The sequence below is a fragment of the Phalacrocorax aristotelis genome, chromosome 21, assembly GCF_949628215.1.
Source record: "Phalacrocorax aristotelis chromosome 21, bGulAri2.1, whole genome shotgun sequence".
Classification (NCBI taxonomy): domain Eukaryota; kingdom Metazoa; phylum Chordata; class Aves; order Suliformes; family Phalacrocoracidae; genus Phalacrocorax; species Phalacrocorax aristotelis.
In genome coordinates, this window is record NC_134296.1 from 886,559 (window position 1) to 910,271 (window position 23,713).

General features: G+C 58.0%; 1 protein-coding gene across 17 annotated transcripts in view; it reads left to right on the forward strand.

Moving 5' to 3' along the window:
• LOC142067399 (voltage-dependent L-type calcium channel subunit alpha-1S-like) overlaps nt 1-19,435 on the forward strand; it is a 50,509-nt gene extending 31,074 nt beyond the window's left edge. For 4 of the 17 annotated variants that reach the window (XM_075115992.1, XM_075115998.1, XM_075115991.1 and 1 more), the window contains 20 exons: nt 183-384; nt 1,833-1,991; nt 2,296-2,406; nt 2,910-2,993; nt 6,451-6,507; nt 8,500-8,628; nt 9,397-9,462; nt 9,964-10,055; nt 10,556-10,715; nt 11,223-11,350; nt 11,793-11,889; nt 12,952-13,054; nt 14,169-14,270; nt 14,392-14,516; nt 15,565-15,693; nt 16,414-16,613; nt 17,395-17,459; nt 17,942-18,051; nt 18,617-18,733; nt 18,963-19,435. In XM_075115992.1, coding sequence (XP_074972093.1) covers nt 183-384; nt 1,833-1,991; nt 2,296-2,406; nt 2,910-2,993; nt 6,451-6,507; nt 8,500-8,628; nt 9,397-9,462; nt 9,964-10,055; nt 10,556-10,715; nt 11,223-11,350; nt 11,793-11,889; nt 12,952-13,054; nt 14,169-14,270; nt 14,392-14,516; nt 15,565-15,693; nt 16,414-16,613; nt 17,395-17,459; nt 17,942-18,051; nt 18,617-18,733; nt 18,963-19,205 — 2,479 coding nt within the window. In that variant the 3' untranslated portion in view covers nt 19,206-19,435. The remainder of the gene's footprint in view (nt 1-182; nt 385-1,832; nt 1,992-2,295; nt 2,407-2,909; nt 2,994-6,450; nt 6,508-8,499; nt 8,629-9,396; nt 9,463-9,963; nt 10,056-10,555; nt 10,716-11,222; nt 11,351-11,792; nt 11,890-12,951; nt 13,055-14,168; nt 14,271-14,391; nt 14,517-15,564; nt 15,694-16,413; nt 16,614-17,394; nt 17,460-17,941; nt 18,052-18,616; nt 18,734-18,962) is intronic. The other 13 variants (XM_075115997.1, XM_075115999.1, XM_075115995.1 and 10 more) reach the window with 13 other exon arrangements.
• The last annotated feature ends 4,278 nt before the right edge of the window (nt 19,436-23,713 follow it).

A 23,713-nucleotide genomic window follows, 5' to 3' on the forward strand; every position in this document is an offset into this window, starting at 1 on the left:
GCCCAGGCTGAAAGCAGGGCTAGCCATCCTGGCAGTGGCTATGGAGCTGACAAGGTCATCAGCAGCCTTGTCCCACTTTTGTTGGATTTGGGATGTCCCCAGGACTCTCAGTAATCTTCAAGAGGATAGATGGCCTTTCCCACCTAATTAGGGTCTCTGTTGCCTTGCTTTCCCTCCTGTAGGCTGCTATACATGGCCATTGACACTAATGCTGAGGATACAGGCCCTATCTACAACTACCGGGTGGAGATTGCAATGTTCTTCATCATCTACATCATCCTCATTGCCTTCTTCATGATGAATATCTTTGTGGGCTTTGTCATTGTCACCTTCCAGGAGCAGGGAGAGAGCGAGTACAAGAACTGTGAACTGGACAAGAACCAGGTAATAGGACTGCTGGGACAGGGCAAGGTGGACCAGCCCTGGATCTGGCACTGCTGGGGCTGGCAGATTTGGATCAGGCCTTAGTGGTGGCCCTGCTGGCGCAGATGAGTTGAACCTGCCCTAGGTCTGTTTGCTGCCAGGGCAGGGTCAGCTGGGCCCATGCCTGGCACCACCCAGGCCTCCCAAGGGAAGGGCAGAGTGGACCAGAACCAGGGGGTGGACCTTCCGGTGCAGGTAGGGTGCCCAGGCTGAGCTGGAGCAGAGGGCTGTGCCCAGTTCTGGGCTCTGCAGTACAGAGGTGACAAGGACACACTGGAGTGAGTCCAGCAAAGGGCCACTGAGATGACTGAGGTTCTGGAGCATTTGTTATACAAGGAGAGGCTGAGCACCAAACCTGTTTGGTGTTGAGAAGAGAAGGCTCATAGGGATCTTACCTCATAGGGACTTAAATATAGTGTATAAATATCTAATGGGAGGGTGTAAAGAAGGTGGAGCCAGGCTCTTTTCAGTTGTGCCCTGTGACAGGACAAAAGTCAATGGGCACAAACTGAAGAAAACAAGAAATTCCATTTAAACATAAAAAAAAACCCTTTTTTACAGTGAGGGTGGTCAAGCACCGGAACAGGTTACTCAGAGAGGCTCTGAGGTCTCCGTCTTTGGAGGCATTCAAAACCCAACTGGACACTGTCCTGGGCATAATGCTCTAGCTTGCCCTGCTTTGGGCAGAGAACTTTGACTAGACTATCTCTAGAGGCACCTTCCACTGGTCAGCCCTTCTGTGATGCTGTTATGCTGTGATTCTGGCTGTGGACATCAAGGCTGGAAGCAGCAGAAGAGAGGCCGGCATCGGCATCGGATGTGGCATGCACTGGGGAGGACAGCTAGACAGGGATGCCTGCTGGCCCAGAGGAGGTGCTGGCATGCTCGTGTGCTAGCAAGCCTGCAGAGGCAGCATGGGCACCCTGAGGTGAGGGTGCCGGGGGTGATGTGAGCTGCACATGAACCCAGCAGAGACGGCCCTGGCCTGCTGGTGAGGGAAGGGCCTGCTCAGCACCTCCCAGGTGCAGAGAGAAAACTCAGTGCCCCCTTCACCCCTGGTTCATGGGGTGTCTTCAGGCTGCTTTGGCCAGTCCTGAGAGACCCTAGGGAAGCGCCACGATAACCAGACAGGCTCAGGGCTGGAGGGGTCAGTACAAGGGCAGCATGGCCATCTTTGGAGGCAAATGCTGGCTTTGGAAAATTGGTCCTGTGTAGGTGCTCTGGGGGTGTATTTGCCGAAAGCACAGCAGTTACTTGAACCATGACTGTCCCTGGCCCATGTCACCATGCTGAGGGAGAAGAGGGGTATCCAACTTATGTCTGTGGGGATGTGCAGTGTTGCCAGTGGTGCTGACTCTGTGCCTGTGCCCCTCTGTGGGATCACACCTGCCCTCCCCTCCCCTCCCCAGCGCCAGTGTGTGCAGTATGCGCTGAAGGCTCGCCCCCTGCGGCGCTACATCCCCAAGAACCCCTACCAGTACCAGATCTGGTATGTCGTCACCTCTTCCTACTTTGAGTACCTCATGTTCTTCCTGATCCTACTGAACACCATCTGCCTGGGCATGCAGGTAAGGGGCACAGAGCCCACCACGGGTGGTGGAGGGATCGCTCAGCCCTGCCATCTCCCAGAGAGCTGGGGAGGAGGTCTTTCCTACACAGGAAACCTGTGGCGTGCAGTCAGCACCCCTGGGGATAGGGGCAAAGTGGCACTGGTTGGATGTGGGGAGCCCAGAGGGAAAGTCCCTTTTTGGCTTACCATTGCTGAACTATAGGTCTGTGGGAGGGGGGTCTGCATCCAGCACACACCTCTGAGCACACAAGGAAGGCTGGACCTGCCATGGGCTAACATGGCTCCTCCTGTCTTCTCCTTAGCATTACAACCAGTCTGCAGAAATGAACCACATCTCAGACATCCTCAACGTGGCCTTCACTGTCCTCTTCACCCTGGAGATGATCCTCAAGCTCATGGCCTTTAAAGCCAAGGTGAGAGGAGGGCATAATCTGGAGAGCAGGAGAGGGCCTCAGGCCAGGTGACAGGGGTCCATTTACCTGGCATTTGACACCTCTCCAGTACAAGCATCCCTAGGCCTGCAACTCCAGAGAAATTCTCCTTGTGAGACCTTGGGGACCCCCATGCACAGGACCTACCTGTGAGTTTCTGGAAGGACTACTGTTTGTAAGGGCTACCCTTGCTAGCCAAATCCAACCCAGCCATAGTTCCCAGCTTCAGAGTCATCTGTCACTGGTGGGGTCATAGCTCTAGCCACGCCGACCCACCCTCCTCGTTTCACACCATTGCAAGACAGGATTGAACAATTGACCAGAGGGTACAGGGCCTGACCACCATCCCTTCTTCTGGCTGTCCCTGAGGTGCCAGAGGTCACTGGTGATCGTTCTGGCACTCCTTGCTCTAGGCTCCCGCATCTGTCTCCTCCTTCACTTAACCCTTGGATGATCACACCTCCTCTCTGGCTTTTCCCTGGCAGGGCTACTTCGGGGACCCCTGGAACGTCTTTGACTTCCTCATAGTGATTGGCAGCATCATTGATGTCATCCTCAGTGAGATTGATGTAAGTGTCAGGCTGCTCGGCACAAGGGTGTCCCTGCAGAGCACCGCTGCCAGCACCCACCCGAGGCTGTGCCACAGCACCTGCCCTGAGGCGAGACAGGGGTGCTGGTGTGGTGTCCAGCTCTGCAGAGTGTCGGTGTCCTCTCCTCTCTCCCTGCTCTCCTTGGTTTTGAGGAGGGACAAGCCAGGATCAGCACATGGCATGAGTGTGTGGAGACCACAGCCGAGGCCCTATGGACCTTAAAGCACTGTTTAAATATAGGGGACAATTCCCAGCCAGCCATCATGTCACACTGACCCCTCCCCTCCCTTCCCCTGAGCCTGTAGGCACTGGTATCCTATGGAAAACAGTCTACTAACTCAGGGCTGGACCGTGAGCAGCAGGACACTTGCCAGCCCCTGCCCACTCACCCTGCCTGTCTTCCTTGTGCACACACCCAGAGAGGCAGTCACCCACGCGTCCAGCCTTGGATCGGTGCAGGTGGGAAGAAAAAGGATTCCCACAGCTCCCAGTACCCACAGGACACTGCTGTCCTATGCCAGGGGAGCACAAATTTCACACAAATTTCAAGACATTTGCTTTGCATGTGTCACTTTGTACAGTGATCCATACATATACACATACTGACTGTATATGTGTGCACGTGTGTGCTCGATACACTATTTCAGAAGCTCTACACCATATACACTCCATGGCTGGGTGGCTGCAGGCAGTGGCTGTATGCTAAGCACTCTGCTGGGAGCGTTTTCAGAGCAGTGCTAGGAAGCCAGCATCCCACTGCCTTTCACAGCACTGGGACATCGGCACGCTGTGTCTAGCACTGAAAATGCCCCTCTGCGCCGGCAGGGCATGCGCTGCATTTAGCAGGTCTGATGGTAACTCCAGAAGCAGATGTAGGATCACGTAGATTATAGATTAACCCTCTCTAGTGACTTCACATGCCTCCTCTTCCTGGGGACAGGGCTTGCCAGCTCTGGTGCACCGCAGGGCTGTATCTGGCAGAGCTACTTGCCGCTGCCACCTCTGTGCAGAGTAGCCTTCAGCCATTCTCTGTGCTGTGGAGAAGAGGGTGTTCAGGGGCCCTTGGTGGTGGTCGCCTTCTTCTCTGGAGGGTGGCCCAGGCCTCACAGAGCTGGAATGAGCAAAACCATCCACCTTCCTCCCCCGTGACAGCAACATGTTCCTCCCTGCACAGCCCTGCACATCGACAGTGCTGTCCCCTGAGCCTCTGGGCTTCTCAGCCTTGACAATCTGGGAGATTTCATGCCAGTGCCAGCAGCTTTCATCTGTCACCATGTCCTCCGGGACCCCATCCTTGGCCTCCCAGCTCTCTGCACCTGTGACCTGGTTCCCCATTGCCTGTAGGGTATCATGTCCTGCTGCACTACCTCCTTCCCCATCCTGTTGTCAGTCAGAAATGAAGTTCAAAGGGTGCTCAAGGCCTTGCCACAGGGACAGAGATTTTCAGTCCATGTGGAGCAAGAGGCTGGGCCAGTTGGCACAGATGCTAAGGTACTGCTGGTGCTCCGCCCTGGGTCTGTGGGGATGCACAGGGACACAGGTCACAGGCACGCGGAGGGGTCTGGTGCCCTGGCTGGGCTGGCAGGGACTGACCCAGGTGCTGTGCTCTGTGTGCCACAACACCTTTGTCAGTGGCAGGGCTGTGCAGAAGGCCAGGCAGGATTTCAAGAATGGTCCTATATGGCCTGAGCTTCCCTGGTCCTCTCCCCTAGGTGTAGGTGCTGGGGCACTAAGAGCGCTGGTCTCTTCTCCCAGTCCTCCAATCTCTTCAGGGACCTTTGTCACAGGCAGTCCTGCTCTGGCAGGTCTCATGCTCCTGGGACCATCTGTGTCCCCTCCTGAGAGCAGAGCCCCGCCATGGCTCCCCTACCTCCTCCATGTGCTTTCTTTCCCATCTAGCCCACATCTCTCCAAGCACCACCAAGCTTTTCCCAGCCAGCTGGTGATGTGCAGGGGGATTAGGAGGCAGAGGGGCAACCTTTTGGTAAGTCTCCTCCCTGCTGAGAGATCACTGCAAGGTAGGTCTGTTACCTCTGGTCCCCAGGAGCGGTTTGCAGCCACAGCAGCTGCCATAGATCACTTGCCGGTACAAGCAGACCTTGGGGGCTGCAGTGTTTTGGTGGAGGGTGGCCTTCACGAAACAAGCCTGCACTGTGGTGCAGGAGTGGTGGGTGATGCCTCACAGCAGCCAAGCCGTTCCTGGTGGCACCCAGGCACTCGACTCTGGTTTGCAAAGTCTGTCCTCTCCTCTTGTCTCTTTCAATTCTGCCTCTTTTCTCCTCCTTCCTGTCTGTGTGTGTGGCTGTCAGGGTGATGCTGTGGGGAGAGTTGTGCTGTCAGGAGCCCTCTGGTAGCCACCACAGCCAGATCCTCATGGCTGTTCAATCATTGATTTCCCCCAAATCCCAGGGGGTATTGAGGGGTCTGGGGCAAGAGGGAAGTAGGGGTGAGGGCCCCTCTGGCAGTGCTACCCCAAGCTCTGAAGTGTAGGGGCTGGCATTGTCCATGCTCAGCCCCTTTGCAAGGGCCAACCCTCCCAGCCTACCCAAAGCCTCCTGCAATCGCTGGCTGGTACCCCCGGAACAAGCCTGGTCTGTGCAGGGGACACCGGAGCTGGGCCACCCCACTGAGGGTCAGGTGTTGGTATCTGTGCCGGGAAGGAGTCCCCCCACCCCAGAGTATCCCAGGCCTTCTGCAGGGAGGAGCGTGTCTCTGGCTAGCTTTGAGGAGCCTCAAGGGTTTGTGTGCATGTGTGTGGGGGGGTGAGCACTCCTCTGTGTGTGAACGTGTGTGCTCTGTGTGTGTCTTCATGTGCTGATGTGCACAGAGAGCAGCAGTTCCTGCCTCCTCAGTGGGTGAACAGTGCCAGGCAGTGATGTGCCTCCTCCCGACATATGGGACTACCAGTCTCAGTGCTCACTCCCATTTCACCTGATTTCATCTTGGTATTTAAGCAGCCATGCTGAGAGCAGCCCAACTTGCTGCGGAGGAGCTGTGGGTTGGCTTGAGCTGGGCAGCTTGCCTGCAGATCCTACCTGTCACAGTCCTGGGCCTGACCTGGGGATGACCATAGGATGCAGGAAAATTACAGTCCTGAGCTTTAGCCCAGATTTCCTGGCCCAAACACCCCTGCCCCAGATGTATACATCACAGCAGGTGGGTTGCAGTCGGGCACAGAAGTGGGTAAGTCCCTTGTGATCAGTGTGTTTCCCTGTCCATCCATGTGCTGCCTCTGCCCCTCAGAGGTCACGTCACCTTGTCCGTGAGCCCAAGTGACAGCGGGTCTCTGCCTGCCATTCCCCTATGCTCGTCTTTCAGCCACATCCTCTTGTCCCCGATTTCCATCTTACTCTCTTCTGCATCTTCTGCAACAACCCATCCCTCCCTCCCTGTCATTCCTGCCTCACTTCTGCTGACTCTCTTATTCTCTTGACAGACTGTTCTTGCATCCAGTGGTGGATTGTACTGCCTCAGCGGAGGCTGTGATGGCATTGTAAATATCAGCTGCATGTGCTTGCGGTGCACCTCTCTCCCCTTTGCTGCCTGTGGCCGTGCCGGTGTGCCTGTGGCTAGTGTGCACGTGTCCTGCATGCCATTAAAACACACCAGACCCAGGTGCTCCCTCTGGGATGTAGCTCTCCCCTTGCTGAGGAGTACTTGGGGCAAGACACACCACACACAGACACCCATTCCCACCGTGAGATGTGCCGGGCTGTTCACCAGCACTCCTGGATCCATCTGCTGGCCCAGCCCTGCCCTCCACCATCCCACCCCCCGCACTGCATTATGTGACCTCAATGGAGCATCTAGCAAAGGTGTCCCTCGCTGTTGAAGGCAGGACTCTTGGCCTTGGTTCACCCCATCTGTATAAGGCCTGAAGGGATTTGCCTGCGCAAATGCAGCCTCTGACACTGTTAGTTGGAGGAATGGTTAGAGGGGCGACTCATGCAGTGCCTTCCCCCAGGGAGCTGGCTGTGCCTCATGGCTGCTGCCCACATGTGCCAGGGGGATGAGTGGGCCAAGCCCTGTGCTCATGGCTGAGACCACCATGGGGGTGCAGTGGGATGGGGGTGCCCTGGGTTGGCCCACAGGAGCTCCCATAGGGCTCTGAAAATGGGGAGAGGCTGGTGCAGGGTCCCACACGCTGGAGCATCTTCCCAGGGGTCGCAGGGCCCTGGTGCTGGGAACTGCAAAGAGCAAGCTGGCCTTACTGGGCACTGCCCAGGTGCCAGCAGTGGGGACATGGTGCACTGGAGCTGATGAGATGTTCCAGACCAACCTGCTCTCTGGGCAGGTGCTAGGCACTAGGAGAGTGAAAGGCAAAAGAAAGAGGGGTGGGGAGAGGAGACGGTGTTTTCTAGTGCAGCCCTGGGAACTCAGAAATGCCAGACTGGGGAAGTTGGAGCTGCTGGGAGGGATGTTTGCAGCTGGGTTTTGTTGCCCTAAAATACCTGGGAGTGGGTGGGCTGGGTGATGGGAGCAAGGGGGAGCCAGTGGCAGCAGAACAGCTCTCGGAGGTTGAGGGGGCAGTGGGAAAGTCATCCCAAGGGGTGCTGGAGACAGGATGGACAGTGCCTGGCAGAGGCCAGGAGGGTTTGCTCATGGTTTCTGGTGGCAGTGGCTGGGGCTGAGGCTGTGCCGTGCTGGAGCAACCAAGGGAGCAGGTGACCAAGCCCCCAAGATCTCCAGCTGCCAGTGTCCCAGGTGCTGCCAGACAAAACCTGGCCCTTTGAGCCCAGGAGCTGTGCCTGCTGGCTCCCTTGCTCCTGCCTGCTCTGCCCTGAACACAGGAGTCCCCAGCCCTGGGACATGGCTGATCACCCCTCCAAGGGGGGCCTGCAGCCACCCCAAGAGAGAAGGCATCACTGCAGGTAAGGGTGGCACTGGGCAGCACCCCCCCAGAACCACCCTGCCTTCAGTCCCTTCTTTGGTCCATGAAAGCCCTTCCGGGACATCCTCAAAACAAGCTTTCTGTGATTAAACAGCCATCATTAACCCTTTGTGTGCCTTGTGCCTGGCCTACAGCTTACCTTACAAATAGGGCATGAGGTGGGAGCCCTTATGGTATGTGCTGGGCGAGAGCCTGAAGGGACCTGAGGCTGTCCTTGGGTGGCCCTGTCTGGCATGTAGTGGACAGCACAGCTCTCCCGGCCTGCGTTACAGCATGCCTTTCTCCCTGCAGTGTCCCATCCCCCTAGCTAATGGGATTGCTCTCATACCTATAACCAGGTATCCCCAAGCAGCCCAGGGTGGGCAGAGATGAGAGACAATGGGGCCGGGGGGATGAGCTCATTGGGAAGGTTGGAGGGAAAGAGCCAGCACATCCCCTTTACTGTCTGGTCCTCTGTGCAGGCAAGGGCTGTGGGGACCATGACTAGTGCCTGGGGGGAGTCTTGTTACCCTTCCCCCTCCAGGACCCTCCCTTGTCTGCCTGGAGGCATCAGCTCCTCCAAGCTGCCCTCCAAGTGTTGTGCTCTGCCTGCAGGACTCCGATGACAACTCCCGTGTCTCCATCACTTTCTTCCGACTGTTCCGGGTGATGCGGCTGGTGAAGCTGCTGAGCCGGGGGGAAGGTGTCAGGACCCTCCTGTGGACCTTCATCAAGTCCTTCCAGGTGTGTGAGGAACACTGCTTCCCGCCCATACCCTGGGCTGGCATCAAGCTCTGATCCTCAGGCTGGATGGGCGAGCAGTCTGCTTTCACCAGGCAGAGGGTGAAAGCTCCAGTGCTGGCAGGCTGCTGGCCTCACACTGGACCAGGGGCTTGTGCTGTGTAGGAGAACATTGCCTGTATGGGTGGGGGGGCTGCCTGGCTGACACCACCCTGTGACAGAGCCTGAGACACCGCTGGGCTGGGCAAGAAGGCAGGGCCTGCCCGGGCACATCAGGCCTGGTCCCAGCAAGGCTGGGACACACAAATGGGTAGCTCAGGGGCATGCTGCAGCGTCTCAGCACACAGCCCCTGCGCCTGGCAGCTCCCTCAGCTCTGGGCTGAGCCCGGAGTTGTGCTCAGCCTTCATCCCAGCTGCAAAAACCCGGTGCTCCCTTGGGGGTTGGCATAAGCCTCCATCCCTGGAGGTATTTAAAAGACATGTAGACATGGCACTTCAGGGCATGGTTTAGGAGACATGGTGGTGTTGGGTTGACATTTGGACTTGATGATCCTAGAGGTCTTTTCCAACCTTAATGATTCTATGATTCTAACTGGAGAGTGGGGCTAGTGGGAAGGTGGTTAGAGGGACAGACAGAAAGTAAGCTGTCCCCTCCCCACAGGGAGGCCTGGGTGCTGGCCTCATGCAGGAGCTCCAGACCCAACCTCCTGTCTCTGGGTTGCCTTGATGCTGGGCTGGTGCCTCACACAAACCATGGTCTTTTTGTCACAGGCTCTGCCCTACGTAGCCCTACTGATTGTGATGCTTTTTTTCATCTATGCTGTGATCGGCATGCAGGTGAGAGGCACAGGTGTGGGATTTGGTCTTGAACAGATGCCCTGAGCCTGATGGTGACTGGGGAGATGGGACTAGGCCCTCTGCCGGGCACTCCCTGGGACTTTTCACATGATGGAACCATTTTACCCTGGTCTCCATGGATGCTTACAGCCCCAGCAGCCTCCTCCCATCCCCAGGCTGCAGCTAGGGAAACTGAGGCATGCAGCAAATAGCACTTTTGGAGTCAACAGCACAACCTAGACACACAGGTACCAGTGCTTGTGCCTGGTTCATAAGACCAAGTCTCCTTGGCACACATAAAGTATAGTGTAAACAGGGGCATTTTCAGCATAGGCAGGAACGTCCAAGGAGTTCATGAGCCCCAGAGCACCCACACCCCTGTCTCAGTTTATTTTGGGAACACTCAAAGCCAAATAAACAAGAGGAAGAGGGCTCAGGGTGCTCTGGAGAGTGTCCAGTGCCTGAGAAAGGGTGCTGGGTGTCTGACAATGTGATTTACAGATGTTTGGGAAGATTGCCATGGTGGACGGGACCCAGATCAACCGAAACAACAACTTCCAAACCTTTCCACAAGCTGTGCTGCTGCTCTTCAGGTCAGTCTTGTCATGGCGAGCAAGCAGCTCTAGAAGGGAGCTAGGCTCTGCATCAGCCTGGGAGCCCACCAGCTTGGAGAAAGGGAAACCTGCATTTCTGCAGTTGATTTCTTTTTTCCCTACAGAAAAATCTCTTGCAGCAGTGGAAGCATTTTGGGAGTGGCTGTTGGTTTACCTGGTATGGCTGAGCTGCAGGAGAGAGGGGCACTTTGGGGTTTCTATTCTGAATGTTTCCTTCCTAGGCTGGATTTTAATTTGTGAATTGTGAGGAAACTCAAGGGGAAGCAAAAGCCCAGCCCAAGGCTTTCCTTGACTCCAAACACTTCACTTTGGAGCTTTCAATAGAGACTCCTGACAGCAGCATAGCAAGCCCAGGAGCCTGACCGATCCTTTCCCAGTGGCTTCGCATTCCCCTGTGCGCTGGGCTGGGCACAGCCTTCCCTGCATGCCCGGCTCATGTCCAGGACAGGCAGGGACCAGCAGGCATCCCCTCTCCCCAGGTGTGCAACTGGCGAGGCCTGGCAGGAGATCCTGCTGGACTGCAGCTACGGCAAGCTGTGCGACCCCGAGTCAGACTTTGCTGAGGGCGAGGAGTACACCTGCGGCACGGGCTTCGCCTACTTCTATTTCATCAGCTTCTACATGCTCTGTGCCTTCCTGGTATGCTGGCTCCCATGGGGCTCCCTTTGGTACCCCCATCCTGTCCCTAGGCAGCCCCTGGTGTTGAGTTAGACTTGCCTCTTGTGGGGCTGAGCCCACAGCACCCTCTTCCTAGCGGCATTATCCAGCCCATCTATCCAGCCATGCTGCAAACCTGGCACCACACTCCCGTGGGACCCAGGATCCCCTGTTAGTTCCGTCCCACAGCCCCCACGTGCTGCCATCCAGATGTGTCTGTGTTGGCTCTTGCAAGGGTGGAGATGGAAGAGATGTCCTGTGCGTGCTGCAGCCTTTCACATGATATCCTTGGGTGGGAGGCCCATCCCTGCATGGGGTGACCCACAGCATGGCCTGGCCCCAGGGGAACCCAAACTGCCTCTTGTTTTCCCACTGCCCGGCTCGGTGCTGCCAGCTGTGAGGGCAGTCGCTGTCCCTCTGCCCAGGGACCTGCTGAGTGCTTGGCCCTGCCCTAACCTGCGTCTTTCACAACCGCTCCTCTGCCATCAGATCATTAACCTCTTTGTGGCTGTCATCATGGACAACTTTGACTACCTCACACGTGACTGGTCCATCCTTGGGCCCCACCACCTGGATGAGTTCAAACGGATCTGGGCTGAGTACGACCCCGAGGCCAAGTGAGTGACAGGGGGTGAGTGGCACAGAGGGGGTGGTCCATGGGGAGCCTGGGGTGGGCTGCCCTGAGACGTGCTTGGCAGTGTGAGCTGTGGCACTGCCTAAGAGTTAGATCCCAGCATCTCAGAGGTAGATGTGGACTTGCCAGCATGTTCCACAGCTGATACAAGCCATCGGGATATTTGGGGACATGAGACTTCCAGTCCCTCCTTCATCCAGCCCTGGTGATGCTGCCAACTCTTCCCATGCCACTGCACACCTTTATCTGCTGTCCGGTGCCATGGGGGTCAGCTGATTTCCCCAAGAGGAGCACAGGGAAGTGTAGGGATTTGCTCACCACAGGAGCACGGGGCAGGCCACGAGGATAAACCCACTTGGCCCCTGCCCGAACTACCATCCCCCATGTCTGCCACCACACTGCTGATGCAGACTGTTGCTCCACAGGGGGAGGATCAAACACTTGGATGTGGTGACTCTGCTGAGACGTATCCAGCCTCCCCTGGGCTTCGGGAAGTTCTGCCCACACCGCGTAGCTTGTAAGGTAAAAGCCAGGGCATGGCAGGGTGTGTGGGCACAGGGACACCTTCCCCAAGCTGTCCCTGCATCATCCCCAGGGAGGCTGAGGGTGACAATCCATCCAACTTCCCAGTGTCATGTTTTATATGCATGCTTTGAGCTCCAGTGTTTAATGGAGGGGAGTATTCTGGGGGCAAGGAGAGGTGCTCTTAACCTGCATGGAGCTGATGTGTTTCAGGGTCTTGAAGACAAGGACTTGCCTGTGCTCCCCGCCACCCCAAGAGGGGTGGGACTGGTGCACTGGTCTCTGCCCAGCCTGGAGCCCTCAGTGCAGCAGGACTCTCAAGCCATACTGGGGTGCCCCACATCTGCATCTGGTGCAGGAGGGCGATGCTGGGCCTGAGCACCTGGCCACATCAACTGGGCCGTAGAAGTTTGTTTCCAAAGGCTGATAGCACTGAGGGAGCTGGAATCACTGGCTCTGTAGGCATCAGTACACTTTTCCTGGCTTCACAAGCCCAGGGCCTGTGTGAAGCTCACATGTAAACCACATTAGGAGAAACTTCTTCACCGAAAGGGTTGTGAAGCATTGGAACAGGCTGCCCAGGGGAGGGGTAGAGTCACCATCCCTGGAGGTATTTAAAAGACCTGTAGATGTGGCACTTTGGGACATGGTTTGGTGGTGGACTGGGCAGTGTCAGATTTACAGTTGGACTCAATGTTCTTAAAGGTTTTTTCCAACCTGAATGATTGTATGATTATGATTTTCTCCTGTAGCACCGGTGCCCCACAGGTTAGGTTATTTCCACAGATCTGACCTGGCTGTCCCTGCAGTTTGGTCTGGTTTAGCTGGCTTGTTAGGATGAGTGATGTTGCTGCCCCTGGCCCATGCCAAGCGGTGGTGCAGAACCCTGTGGGCCTGGGCAGAGTGGGCAGGGCTGGGAGGGCTCCTTGGCTGGCGGCTCTGTGCCCCAAGCAGAGCCTCGCCCCGGCCAGCATGGCTGCCTTCTGGCCGCAACAAGCTGTGTGTGTGTGGGGAGCTGCAGCCTGCTCTGTTGCCTGGGGTCACAGTTGGTTTGCTGTGCAGCGACTAGTGTGCATGAACATGCCCCTGAACAGTGATGGCACCGTCACCTTCAATGCAACCCTCTTTGCGCTGGTGAGGACAGCCCTCAAGATCAAGACAGAAGGTAAGTGATGCTCCTGCCTGCCTCTGCGGCCCGAAGGGGGGGATCCTCTCATTGTGTGGCAGGGTGCTGGTTATACACCTCTGTCCAGGGACCTCAGGGCACTTGCCTATGGGACTATACCCTTTGGTGCAACCCTCGGCTTCATGCCATTAATTGTCTCATTGGACCAGAGACTGTGGGCACGTGCATGAGGCGGCTTAGGCCAAGCCTGGAGAACATGTGTTGCAGCCCTGAAGAGTGAAGCGATGCCACCCCAGGTGCATAACTTCACCCTGAACAGCTCAGGAGCAGTTCTGACCCTGTTCCCGTCCCTGCCATGCTGCACAGCCACCAGCCTCCCTTCCTGCACTGTTCAGTGTAGTCTGCTCTCCCCCTGCCCCCAGCATAGCACCACCCGCTCCAGTTTTGCATTTCCCTGTGCATTTATAATCTCAGACTGGAATGAAAAGGGATGGATCCTCTTTGAATTTAGCAGTGCGGTGGGTTCGGAGTTGCTTTCGCCCCCTGCCTTGCCAGCAGCACGGTTTGCAAAGCCCTGCTTTGGGAAGATGCTGCACCAGCTCGTTTCCAGGCCTCTAGATCAGGTGGTATCACACGAGCAGCTCTGCCGCTGGGCTGGGGCAGCCAGCTCTGGCAGGAGGCGAAGCTGGGGAGTGGCGGGCCACTGGGGCTGGCATCTTCCAGCAGCACGGCACGGGTCCATTCCCTCCCACTGGGGAGGGGAATGTGGCCTCCAACACGGTGCAGGCAGCCCTGGGAGGAGCATAGGAGATCTTGGAGCACGCATGGGGACAGACTGGGATTGCAGGCGAGCAGGAATGGTAAAGCCTGTGGGAGCACCAAAGGGGAGGTCGAAATCTGTTGTTGATCACCAGAACATAGATGGTGGCACTAACGCTCCACCCATTTGCTATGTCTGGCTCACGCTGTAGTAAAAGTCTTTTTGCTAAAATCAAAGCCTTATTCTTACAAAGCTCATTTTTGCTGGGTGGGAAGGCTGGAGAGGAGGTCTCACACCCTGGAGAAGGCTGGCCAGGTTTTCACATTCTTTGTCTTCGCTCATGTTCACATTCCCTGGGAATGAACCACTCTGTCCTGCTCGCTTTTCTCGCAGGTAACTTTGAGCAGGCCAATGAGGAGCTCAGAGCCATTATCAAAAAAATCTGGAAGCGAACGAGTATGAAGCTTTTGGACCAGGTCATCCCACCTATTGGAGGTATGTCATCTGGTGGTACTTCCCAGAGGGGCAGAGCAACACGTGGTTGGGGTCTCAGCTGCTCTGACAACTGGGGGCCTTGTGATAGGCAGTATCATCAGGTTGGTTTCCTCCTCTCCAGATGATGAGGTGACAGTGGGCAAATTCTATGCTACTTTCCTCATCCAAGAGCATTTCAGGAAGTTCATGAAGCGCCAGGAGGAGTATTACGGGTACCGGCCAAAGAAGAATCCTGTGGAGATCCAGGTTGGTAGCGTGTGGGTGGTGTTGGAGGGGTCACCCTTCCTAAGGTCAGGCAGCGTGTGGTGGGGAGCTCTTCAGATCAGGGCAGAGGCTTCCCCCAGCTCAGGGAAGACCAGGGTGACTTAGGGAGACAGAGCTGCAATGACAAATAGGGATCTTTGTGCCTCATGCTCTGGAAATGAGGTGGCCCCAGGTGAATCAGTGCTGAACTGGCCATGAGTGCTCCACTGATGAGGGTGACCTTAAGTCTCCAGGGTGCAGGTGACTCTGGAAGCAAAGGGGGCTTTGACTCTCTGTCCCACTGACTTTGGCTGCAGAGAAGGTTCAGCAAGGTCTGATGCCTCATCAAGCAGTTTTAAGACCTGAAAACCCCCACCACAGACCAATGTCTGGGCCAAATGCTGCTCATCTAAGCCCCACTCTTCTCCGTTCCCAGGGCCTTCTCCCTTTCCTCAGCAGTGTTGCAAATAGTTCTGGTGCCTGGTGCTCTCAGTATCATCTCTCATTGCCTACTGCAACATCAGGCAGAGACAGGTTGACGTGGCTGATCTTGAGCAGGACCACTGCTGTCAGAGGAGCAGGCACAGCAGTCCTGAAGGATGCTGTCAGGGTGGGATGGGAGAGGATTTATGCGCCTGGCCAGAGCAGCTGGGATGTCCCAAGCCTCTCCTGACCTTATAGGGAGGAAATCACTTGTAGAGATAGAAGACCAGGCTCCAAAGGTGCAGGCAAGGAAAAGAGCCAGGCCCCAGGTCAGATATCTCCAGATCAGGGGCAAAGGCACAGCTAGCCCTTGGGTATCACCAGCCCAACCCTTTGTCAGGCTGCCCTTAGCATACCCCTTGGTGGGACAGCATTAGCCCAGAAGCTGTTTCAGCAAGCACAGAGCCAGCCAGCTGCAGGGCGACCCATGGGCTGTCCCTGGTAGGAGACCTGACAGGGCAGCATGGCTTACCAGGTGAGCATGCTTCATCGTGTTTCCCTCTCCAAAGTCCAATGCGAGATGAGTGGGGCCAGGCCACATCCAGCCACACCTTCTTGTCCCCACCAGGCTGGGCTGAGGAGTATTGAAGAAGAAGCTGCTCCTGAAATCCATCGGGCCATCTCTGGGGACCTGACTGCTGAGGAGGAGCTGGAAAGAGCAATGGTGGAGGCTGCCATGGAGGAAGGGATATACAGGGTGAGTGCAGCCCTCGGGGCACCCCAGGTGGTGCTGGTCCCACCCAGCCCCCAGTTTGATGTGTTCATCAGCATGGCTACCAGCAGCTGGAGGACAGTCCACAGAGGTGAGCCTGACCATGAAAAACAGTGTGGACCACAAGGATGGTTCAGGACTTCTTTCCTCTCCCTGAGCATCAGGACATGCTGTTGAGTCATCCTGGGCAGCCTGCCCTCTGCCTCGGTTTCCCTTCTGTACAAGGACCCTGCTCATGTGCCTGGCAGGGATGTGCTGAATGTTTACCCACAGGCTTGGAAGGCCCCATTCACACCTTCTGCCAGCCTAAGGCAGGACAGCTCAGGTGTCTTCACCACCAGGGCAGGAACAGATTCACTTCCCACTCCCTGGGAATCTTTGAGACAGCCTGAGCAGCTGTGGTGTTGTACCTCCTGTTGTGTCCAGAGGTGCCACCAGCTCAGGCAGTCCCACAGAGGTGGTGGCAGGATTTGTTATGCACAGGGCTGGTTCTCATCCCAGTGCTGCTGCATGACCATCACCCCTCAGTGCCTCACTTTCCCCACACGGGCTTTCAACACTGTGCAGTCTGTGAAGGCCAAGCAGAAAGATGAGCAGAGAGACTGCTGTTCCCACAGGCACCCCCATGTGTTTCCTCTCATGAGAGTGGCCCCAGAGCAGCCCAGAGGTCCAGGCCTCCTCTGATGCCCTCCCTGTTGGTTGCAGCGGACAGGTGGCTTGTTTGGCCAGGTCGATAGCTTCATGGAGCCCAGCACCCTCCTGCAGCCCCACGTGGCCAGCCAGAGGCCCCTGCAGTTCATGGAGGTGGGCAGTGAGGACCCTGACTCCCCCGTCTTCCTTGATGACTTCCCCCAGGAAGGCAACACCAATGTCAACAACGCCAACAGCAACGACTGGCTAGAGGGGTAAGGGCTGGTGAACCTCGCGTGAGCAGGCGAGGAGGGCCAGAGCTAGGCCATGCCTGGTGGCTCCCACCGAAGCTGTGCTGGTGGCTGGCTGCACGTTGGTCCTGCCCAGGGGCTCTTCAAGCATGGGTAAGGTCTGGAGAAGTGGCTGAATTGCAGCAGCGAGGTCCCTGCAGACTAGGGGAGGAATCGAGCACTTCCACAAAATGGCTCCATGGACTCAGGAGCTTTGTGCAGAAATTCAGCCCCTGGGGTACAAGGCAGAGCCTAGGCAAGGGGACAGGGAGGACAGAGCCCTTGCCTCACTGGGCCCTGCGTCCCACCCTGGCACTCCCAGATATGTCCCCAGAATGTACAGGGTAGCTCCAGGGCTGGTGTGTGGCTCTGCACATCACTGTGTGACCCTATGTGCCCTTCTTGTCCTTCCCATCACTCCTTTATCTTGGTGCTGTGAGGACTGAGGCGGACAGCAAGGCTCCAAGGACACAAGCATGACCCTTCCCCCTTCCCTGCCAATGCCTGAGTGCCAAGACCCAGGGAGGGGCCACCAGTACCTGCCTGGGCACAGGTACAAGGGACAAGGGTTACCAGTGTAAGAGGATGTATTTAATCCTACTTCTTGGGGTCTCCACCCTGTTCATCCATCCCAGGTGCCCCTCCTGGTCTCCCCCAGAGCTGCATTCCCCAGGAAGGAGAAAGTGGGGAGGGCTGTACCCCTGGGTGGAGGTGGTCTGGACACACAGTCCCTGCTCAGGCTGACCCACCTGCCTGCCCTTGCCAGGATGGAGTACGAGGACAAGGTGCTGAGGAAGATGATGCCTGCAGCATCCAGGCATCCAGCGCGGGGTGAGTCTCAGCACTGTTCCTCTTCTGGGAGATTGGGACCAGCCCAAGGGCCGGTGTAGGGGAAGGGGACTGATGTTGGCAGACAGGAGGAGGAGGCACAGACCCCAGCAACTTGGAGGTTATCTGAGAGCCCCGAGCACAGCAGAACCTGTCTGGGGAGCTCCAGGAGACCCTCCTCCCACCTTCCCACCCTCTGGGGTGATGGAGCAGAGAGTCAGTACCTCAGGCTGGGGGGGCACAGGCCACCCCTGGACAGCAGGGCCACAAGACCGTGCTCGTTGCCACAGATACTTCTCCTTCCCAACTGTGAGTAGGAGCCAGCATGGCATAGTGGGCAGGTGCTGGGACTTCAGTTGGTCCTGAACCCCTAAACCCTTTGGTTCCCCTGGTCTAGTTAACCTGTTCCCAGCTGATCTCCTCTGGGTGGCAGTGGTGTCCTTACTCTTGTGCCCATCTGATGTCCCCACCTTTCCCTCTCCCAGAGCACAACCACCCCTTACGCATGGCGAGGCTGCAGCGGAGGCTGAGCAGCAGGCGAGGGGCCACCTCTGGGGGCCACCCATCATTGGGGCTGCACCTTGTCCCCCAGGAGGTAAAGGAGGCAACGCATGTCCAGAGGCAGCAATGTGGGGGACATGGGAGAACCTCCCTCCACCCTTGGGAAAGGCTGTCACAGCCGTGCTGTGGAGGAGCCGGTCTATAGGGCTCCCCACCATGAACCCAGCTTTGCTGGAGCTTTCCTTTCTGATCAGCCTGGGGAAGGAGCCAGGTCCGTAGCCTGCTGCTGCAGTGGGCACGGGGTGGTCATCCAAGCTGGGACAGGTCAAAGCAACAACTTTCTGGGTCCCCAGCTGCCTCCAGAGCCAGGGCAGAAACAAGGGGTGTGTCAGGTTTGCTCCCACACTCCCCTGGCTGTCCTTGGCTGGCCACAGTGCCTCATTGCCTGGCAAGTGCCAGGGCAGGAGATAAGGACTGATTCCCAGCTCTCTGCCCACATGGTCCCATTGTGGGTGGTGCCTGGGACCCAGGAGCTCCAGCAGGATGGGAGTGGGTGCCCAGGCTGGGAACAGTACCTGCAGCCCCCACATTAACATGGGAGGGATCTTCCATGGGCATTGCCCAAGGCCGGGCTGCAGCTCTTTGCTCCTCTTGCCCAGCTGCCTGGAGAGGATGGCACTGTGGCAGGAATGGCATCCAGCTCAGGGTACCACTGGGGTGACAGCAGTGACCCAAGCACATCCTCCACCCCAGCCATCACCTTTCTCATTCAGGAGGTAAGGCAGGGGCACAGCCTGGCAGAGGGAAAGACAGGGCTGCCAGGGAGTGAAAGGGACTGGCGGGGGTGCCGTGCTCATGCCAAGGCAGGGGGTTGGAGGGCAAAGCTTAGCCATGAGGATGAGCAGCGAGTGTGTGCCAGCGCAGAGGGCAGCAGGGGAAAGGAAGCAAGGGTGCCTTTCTGCAGACTGAGCACACATGGGGCTGTGACCCCATCTTCTGCTGCAGGCTCTGTGGGGCCTTGCAGGTCTGGCCCGTGACCCATCCTTCGTAGCAGTGACCAGGGACAAGATGGCAGCCAGCAGCCAGCTGGAGATGGATGAAGAGGAGAAGGCAGCCGTGGAGCTGCTAAAGGGAAGAGAAACACCGCAGGGCTCTGCCTCCCAGGCCACCTTGGCCACATCACCAGCCAGCTCCCCAGGCTTCAGTGCAGCCCCCTCCCAAAAGACCATTGCTGCCACTCACCTGTGAGCCGCGTGCCAATGCAGCCCAGAGGGCACGGTCCCATCAGGAGCTTGCAGGGAGTTGCTGGAGCAATGCTGCACTGCTCTCCCTCTCTGCCTGGGGTCCTGGTGGGCTCTGTCAGCTGCAGGAGAATTTTTGGGCTGGGTCTCCAGGATGCTGGTGCAGGACAGGACAATGCTGTGCCAGCAGGGTCTTGCAAGAGCTGGACATGTCATTAAAGTGTTCCTGCTGTGTGACTCTGTGGATCCCCCTGTCCTCTCCTTCCTCTGCCACCCTGCCTTCCCAGCCTGTGCCCACAGCTGCTTGCTGCCTAGCCCAGCCTGGGGAGGGGGCTGCAAATGCAAGACCAGATTTAACCAGAGCTGGCAGTGATTCGTGTGGCAGTCTCCAGTCACTGTGCTGAGGGAGGTCCTGCTCCCAAGTGCGCATACCTTAATCAGCCATTTTGATGGTGCCAAGTTCTGGGCGTCTCCTGGTATCCCACCAGCTGGACCCAGTGTCCTCACACCTCTGTTGGAGCCTCTTTACCCTGCTTGCAGCCAAGCCTGTCCTCTGGGGAGGACGAGTGGGTTGGGCAGATCTACCTTGGGCTGGGGCAACAGGGAGGCACAGGCTTTGCACCAGGGTGAGGCCTGGGGGCTTCTTGGCTCACTCTCCAAGCTGGGTGAGAAACTGGGGATGGGGCAGAGGTGTGAGAGCATGTCCAGATCAGTGCGGCAGCCCTGGGTCTAATGGAAGGGAAGGTTGGCCACTGCGGTGCCATTTCTGTAACTTCAGGTATCTCCAAGCACCTCTCTCAGGTGTGGGCACCCACTGCTCAGCCTCGCCTGCAGGAGGGCCTTATCCAGCCCACAGCCATCCCCGCTGCTCTGCGGGGGACAGGCCAGAGACACCACAGCCAGGAGAGCACGGGGACCACAGTGCCTGCTGCATTTCTGTGCTGCCTGCGCACCACCCACTGCTGACTGGTATCAAGTAACAGCTGAGGTTATTGCTCTCTGGGAATGAGTCTGCCCAGGGATTTCGCTTTATGTATCTCAGCACCCCAGGCAGGGTCTGGGTGCCAAGGACTGGGGCAGCCTCGTCTCTCCAGGCCAGCTCTTTGCTGGGATCTTGCTCCAAAGGGCCCCAGCCCAGCTGAACTGGGCAACGCGGGGCTTTTCCTTGCCTAATATATATTAAAATGCAGCAAACAGATGGGTCCTGAGGGAGGTGCTGAATCAATACGGCTTTCCTGCTCTCCAGCAGGGCATCTATTTGTTAAGTTAATAAAAGGGAAATGGCAGTTGCTGAGCTCCAGCTGCAGCCTGAGTGCCGGAGAGCCCATCTTGTGCAGGGGACATGGCAGCGCAGACAGCTTTCCCCTGAGGGGATGCAGGAAGTCAGCAGGGATGGCGCAGGGGCAGCAGCTGCATCCCTTGCTCCTGCTTCACTGCCCTGGGGCAGGATGTGCACCCCCCGCACACACACTCACAAACACATCCACCCACTCCTGAGGAAGGGGCACAGGGTGGTTGCCAACGAGGCTCTGGCATTTGCTCTGCCAGTGGGACATCAAGGACGTGCTTCATTAGTTACAAGGTGAATGGTGTTGGTTTCCTGGTCCCTTTAGTGAGGTGTGGGGCTGCATGTGCCATTTTCCAAGACAGGTGGGTGCTCACTGGGGACTCCAAACACAAAGGGTGATGTTATGGTAGGGACATACTGCGGTGACAGGCAGTGCCTCTGCACCCTCTCCTGGGGTCTGGAGCTGCACAGGGGCTGATTTGCCCCAAACTACCATCTGGAGGGGGTCTGTCTTGAGTAGATTTCTAGCTGAATTGGGGGACAGGTCTGGCTTGTGGCACTGCTGGCACAAGGGTGGGAAGGAGGATGGCATGGTCACTGGCCCTCTTTGCCTGGAGCTTTGGTGGGGAAGGGTCCAGCCTCAAAAAAACCCAGCAGCTCAGGGCAGGAAGTCCCCCCCAGTCCAGGTGCCCTTGCAAACATGGCCTCCCCAGGGACAAAGGAAGAGAAATTCCAGTTCTTCACATCCTTGCAGGACAACAGACAGGCTGTATCCTGCTCATCCCCATGATGCTATACCAGCCTGAGGTGCCCTGCAAGTTACTCATCCCAGTAGATGCCAAACCAGCTCCCCAGGGTGTGGAGCCCTGTGCATCCATGGGAACCTCAGGAGGACCATGAGCTGGTAGGGTGAGGGAACGGTGCTGTTAGGGTAAAGGCATCCAGACCCCAGGGTGGAGGGCAGGTGCTGGGCTCCACGCTGGGCACAGCTCTGACTTTATTAGCCATCAGCCACCGGTACTGGCATGTCTTGGCTGTCCCAGAGTAGACGGGCAACCTCTCCCAGGACACAGCCTGCGCTCTTTAAAGTAAACCTTGGCATGCCTCAGTTTCCCCTCACGTTCCATTGCTATTCACCCTGTCATCAGCACCGACCACAGAGCTGGGGCTGCCCTGTAGGTCCTACACCTGCTTCAGGCTGGGAGATGCTTTTTCGTGCTGAGCCAGAGGCTCCCTATGTCCCTGGGCAGCGCAGGCTCTGCCAGCACTGGGTGGCATGTCCATCTGGCATCAGCCCCAGCAATGTGAAGGGAGGCCAGCACAGAACTCCTTCAGCTCCTCGGTACCTGCCTGTCCCCAGTCCTGCTCCCTGATGGGCCCCGGACATGTCCCCCTCACAAGCCTCCCAAGAGCAGCTCACAGGATGGAGCCAATCACCCTGTGAGCACTGGCCTCTGCTGCGTGGGTGCCCAGCTTGCTGCTTGGCCCCCACAGCCACAGGGTACAGACTGGGCATGCTGGAAGGCTGTGTCGGCACCTGGGCACTGCCCATGCCATCAGTCTCACCCCAGTCCTCTTGGGATGGAATCTTGTCACGGCTTTGGGCAACCCACAGGGTCCCCAGCCCCTCAGTCACAGTCGCTCTGGCAGGAGCACCCATCTCACCACTGTGCTGGGGGACAGCAAGTGACCCTGAGCCAGCCCCATGCCCTTGCAGCCCAGGCGGCCAACGGTGTCCTGGACTGCATCAAAAGGAGTGTGGCCAGCAGGGCGAGGGAGGTTCTCCTCCCTCGCTACTCTGCCCTGGTGAGGCCACACCTGCAGGGCTGCATCCAGTTCTGGGCCCCCCAGTTCAAGAAGGGCAGGGAACTGCTGGAGCAAGGCCAGCGCAGAGCTGCCAAGGTGATCAGGGACTGGAGCATCTCCCTTGTGAGGAAAGGCTGAGAGACCTGGGCTTGTTCAGCCTGGAGAAGCGAAGGCTGAGGGGGGATCTCATCAATACCTATAAATATCTGAAGGGCGGGTGTCAGGACGATGGGGCCAGACTCTTTCCATTAGTGCCCAACGCCAGGCCAAGGGGCCACGGCACAAGCTGGAACATGGGAAGTTCCCCCTGAACATGAGGGCAAACCCCTTCCCTGATGGGGTGCCAGAGCAGGGGCACAGGCTGCCCAGGGAGGCTGTGGGGTCCCTTCCCTGGAGACATTCACACCCCGCCTGGACGTGGCCCTGTGCCCCTGCTCTGGGGGTGCCTGCTCAAGCAGGGGGTGGGACGGGGTGAGCTCCAGCGGTCCCTTCCTCCTTCTGGGATTCTGCCCTATGCTGGCTCCTGCTGCTCAACGGTGTTATGACCCCACACTGCAGAGCTCCGGGATGGGACCACGTGAAGCCATGGAGGTGTTTGAATGATGCCAAAGGAAGGCCCTGGAGGTGGATGTTCACTTCCGCCCTCCTCCAGGCTCTGCTGCTCACAGGGCAGGGCCCTGTGGGGTCCCGGTCTCTGTCCCCTGTCCCAAACCAAGTCACTGCACCCCAAAGCAGGCTGGAAACATCCCTTATCGGCACCATTGGCTGGAGGGTTTGGTCTGGGCACCACACAGGGCCGTCATTAATGCCTTTCAGGGAGGTGTTTCACTGCACTGGGTTGCACTGGGCTGGCACGGGGCTGACGGCCTCCCCGGCCAGCCCCAGCCCGCTGGGGCTTCTGCCACCCCAGGACCTGTCAGGGCCTGGCTCCTTCCCGGGGACGGGCAGCGCCTACCCCGCGGGACCCCGGGCTGCTCTCCTGCCCTCCCGGCGGGGACGCCCCGCACAGCCCGGTACGCGCTAGTGCAGCCCCGCGCAGCCGGGTACAGCCCCGCGCAGCCCCGCGCAGCCCGGTACAGCCCCGCGCAGCCCGGTACAGCCCCGCACAGCCCGGTACAGCCCCGCGCAGCCCCGCGCAGCCCGGTACAGCCCCGCGCAGCCCGGTACAGCCCCGCACAGCCCGGTACAGCCCCGCGCAGCCCCGCACAGCCCGGTACAGCCCCGCACAGCCCGGTACAGCCCCGCGCAGCCGTGCGGGCCCCGCAGGGGCCGAAGGGTGAGACAGAGAGTCTCTGTGTGTCACTGTCTCTCCGAGCGCGCGCCCTCTCCCCGCGTGTCCGCGTGTGGGCGGTGCCGCTGCAGGGGCGTGTCCCCCGCTCCCGCCCCGCCCCCGGCACCTGGGCCCGCCCCCTGCCCCTCCC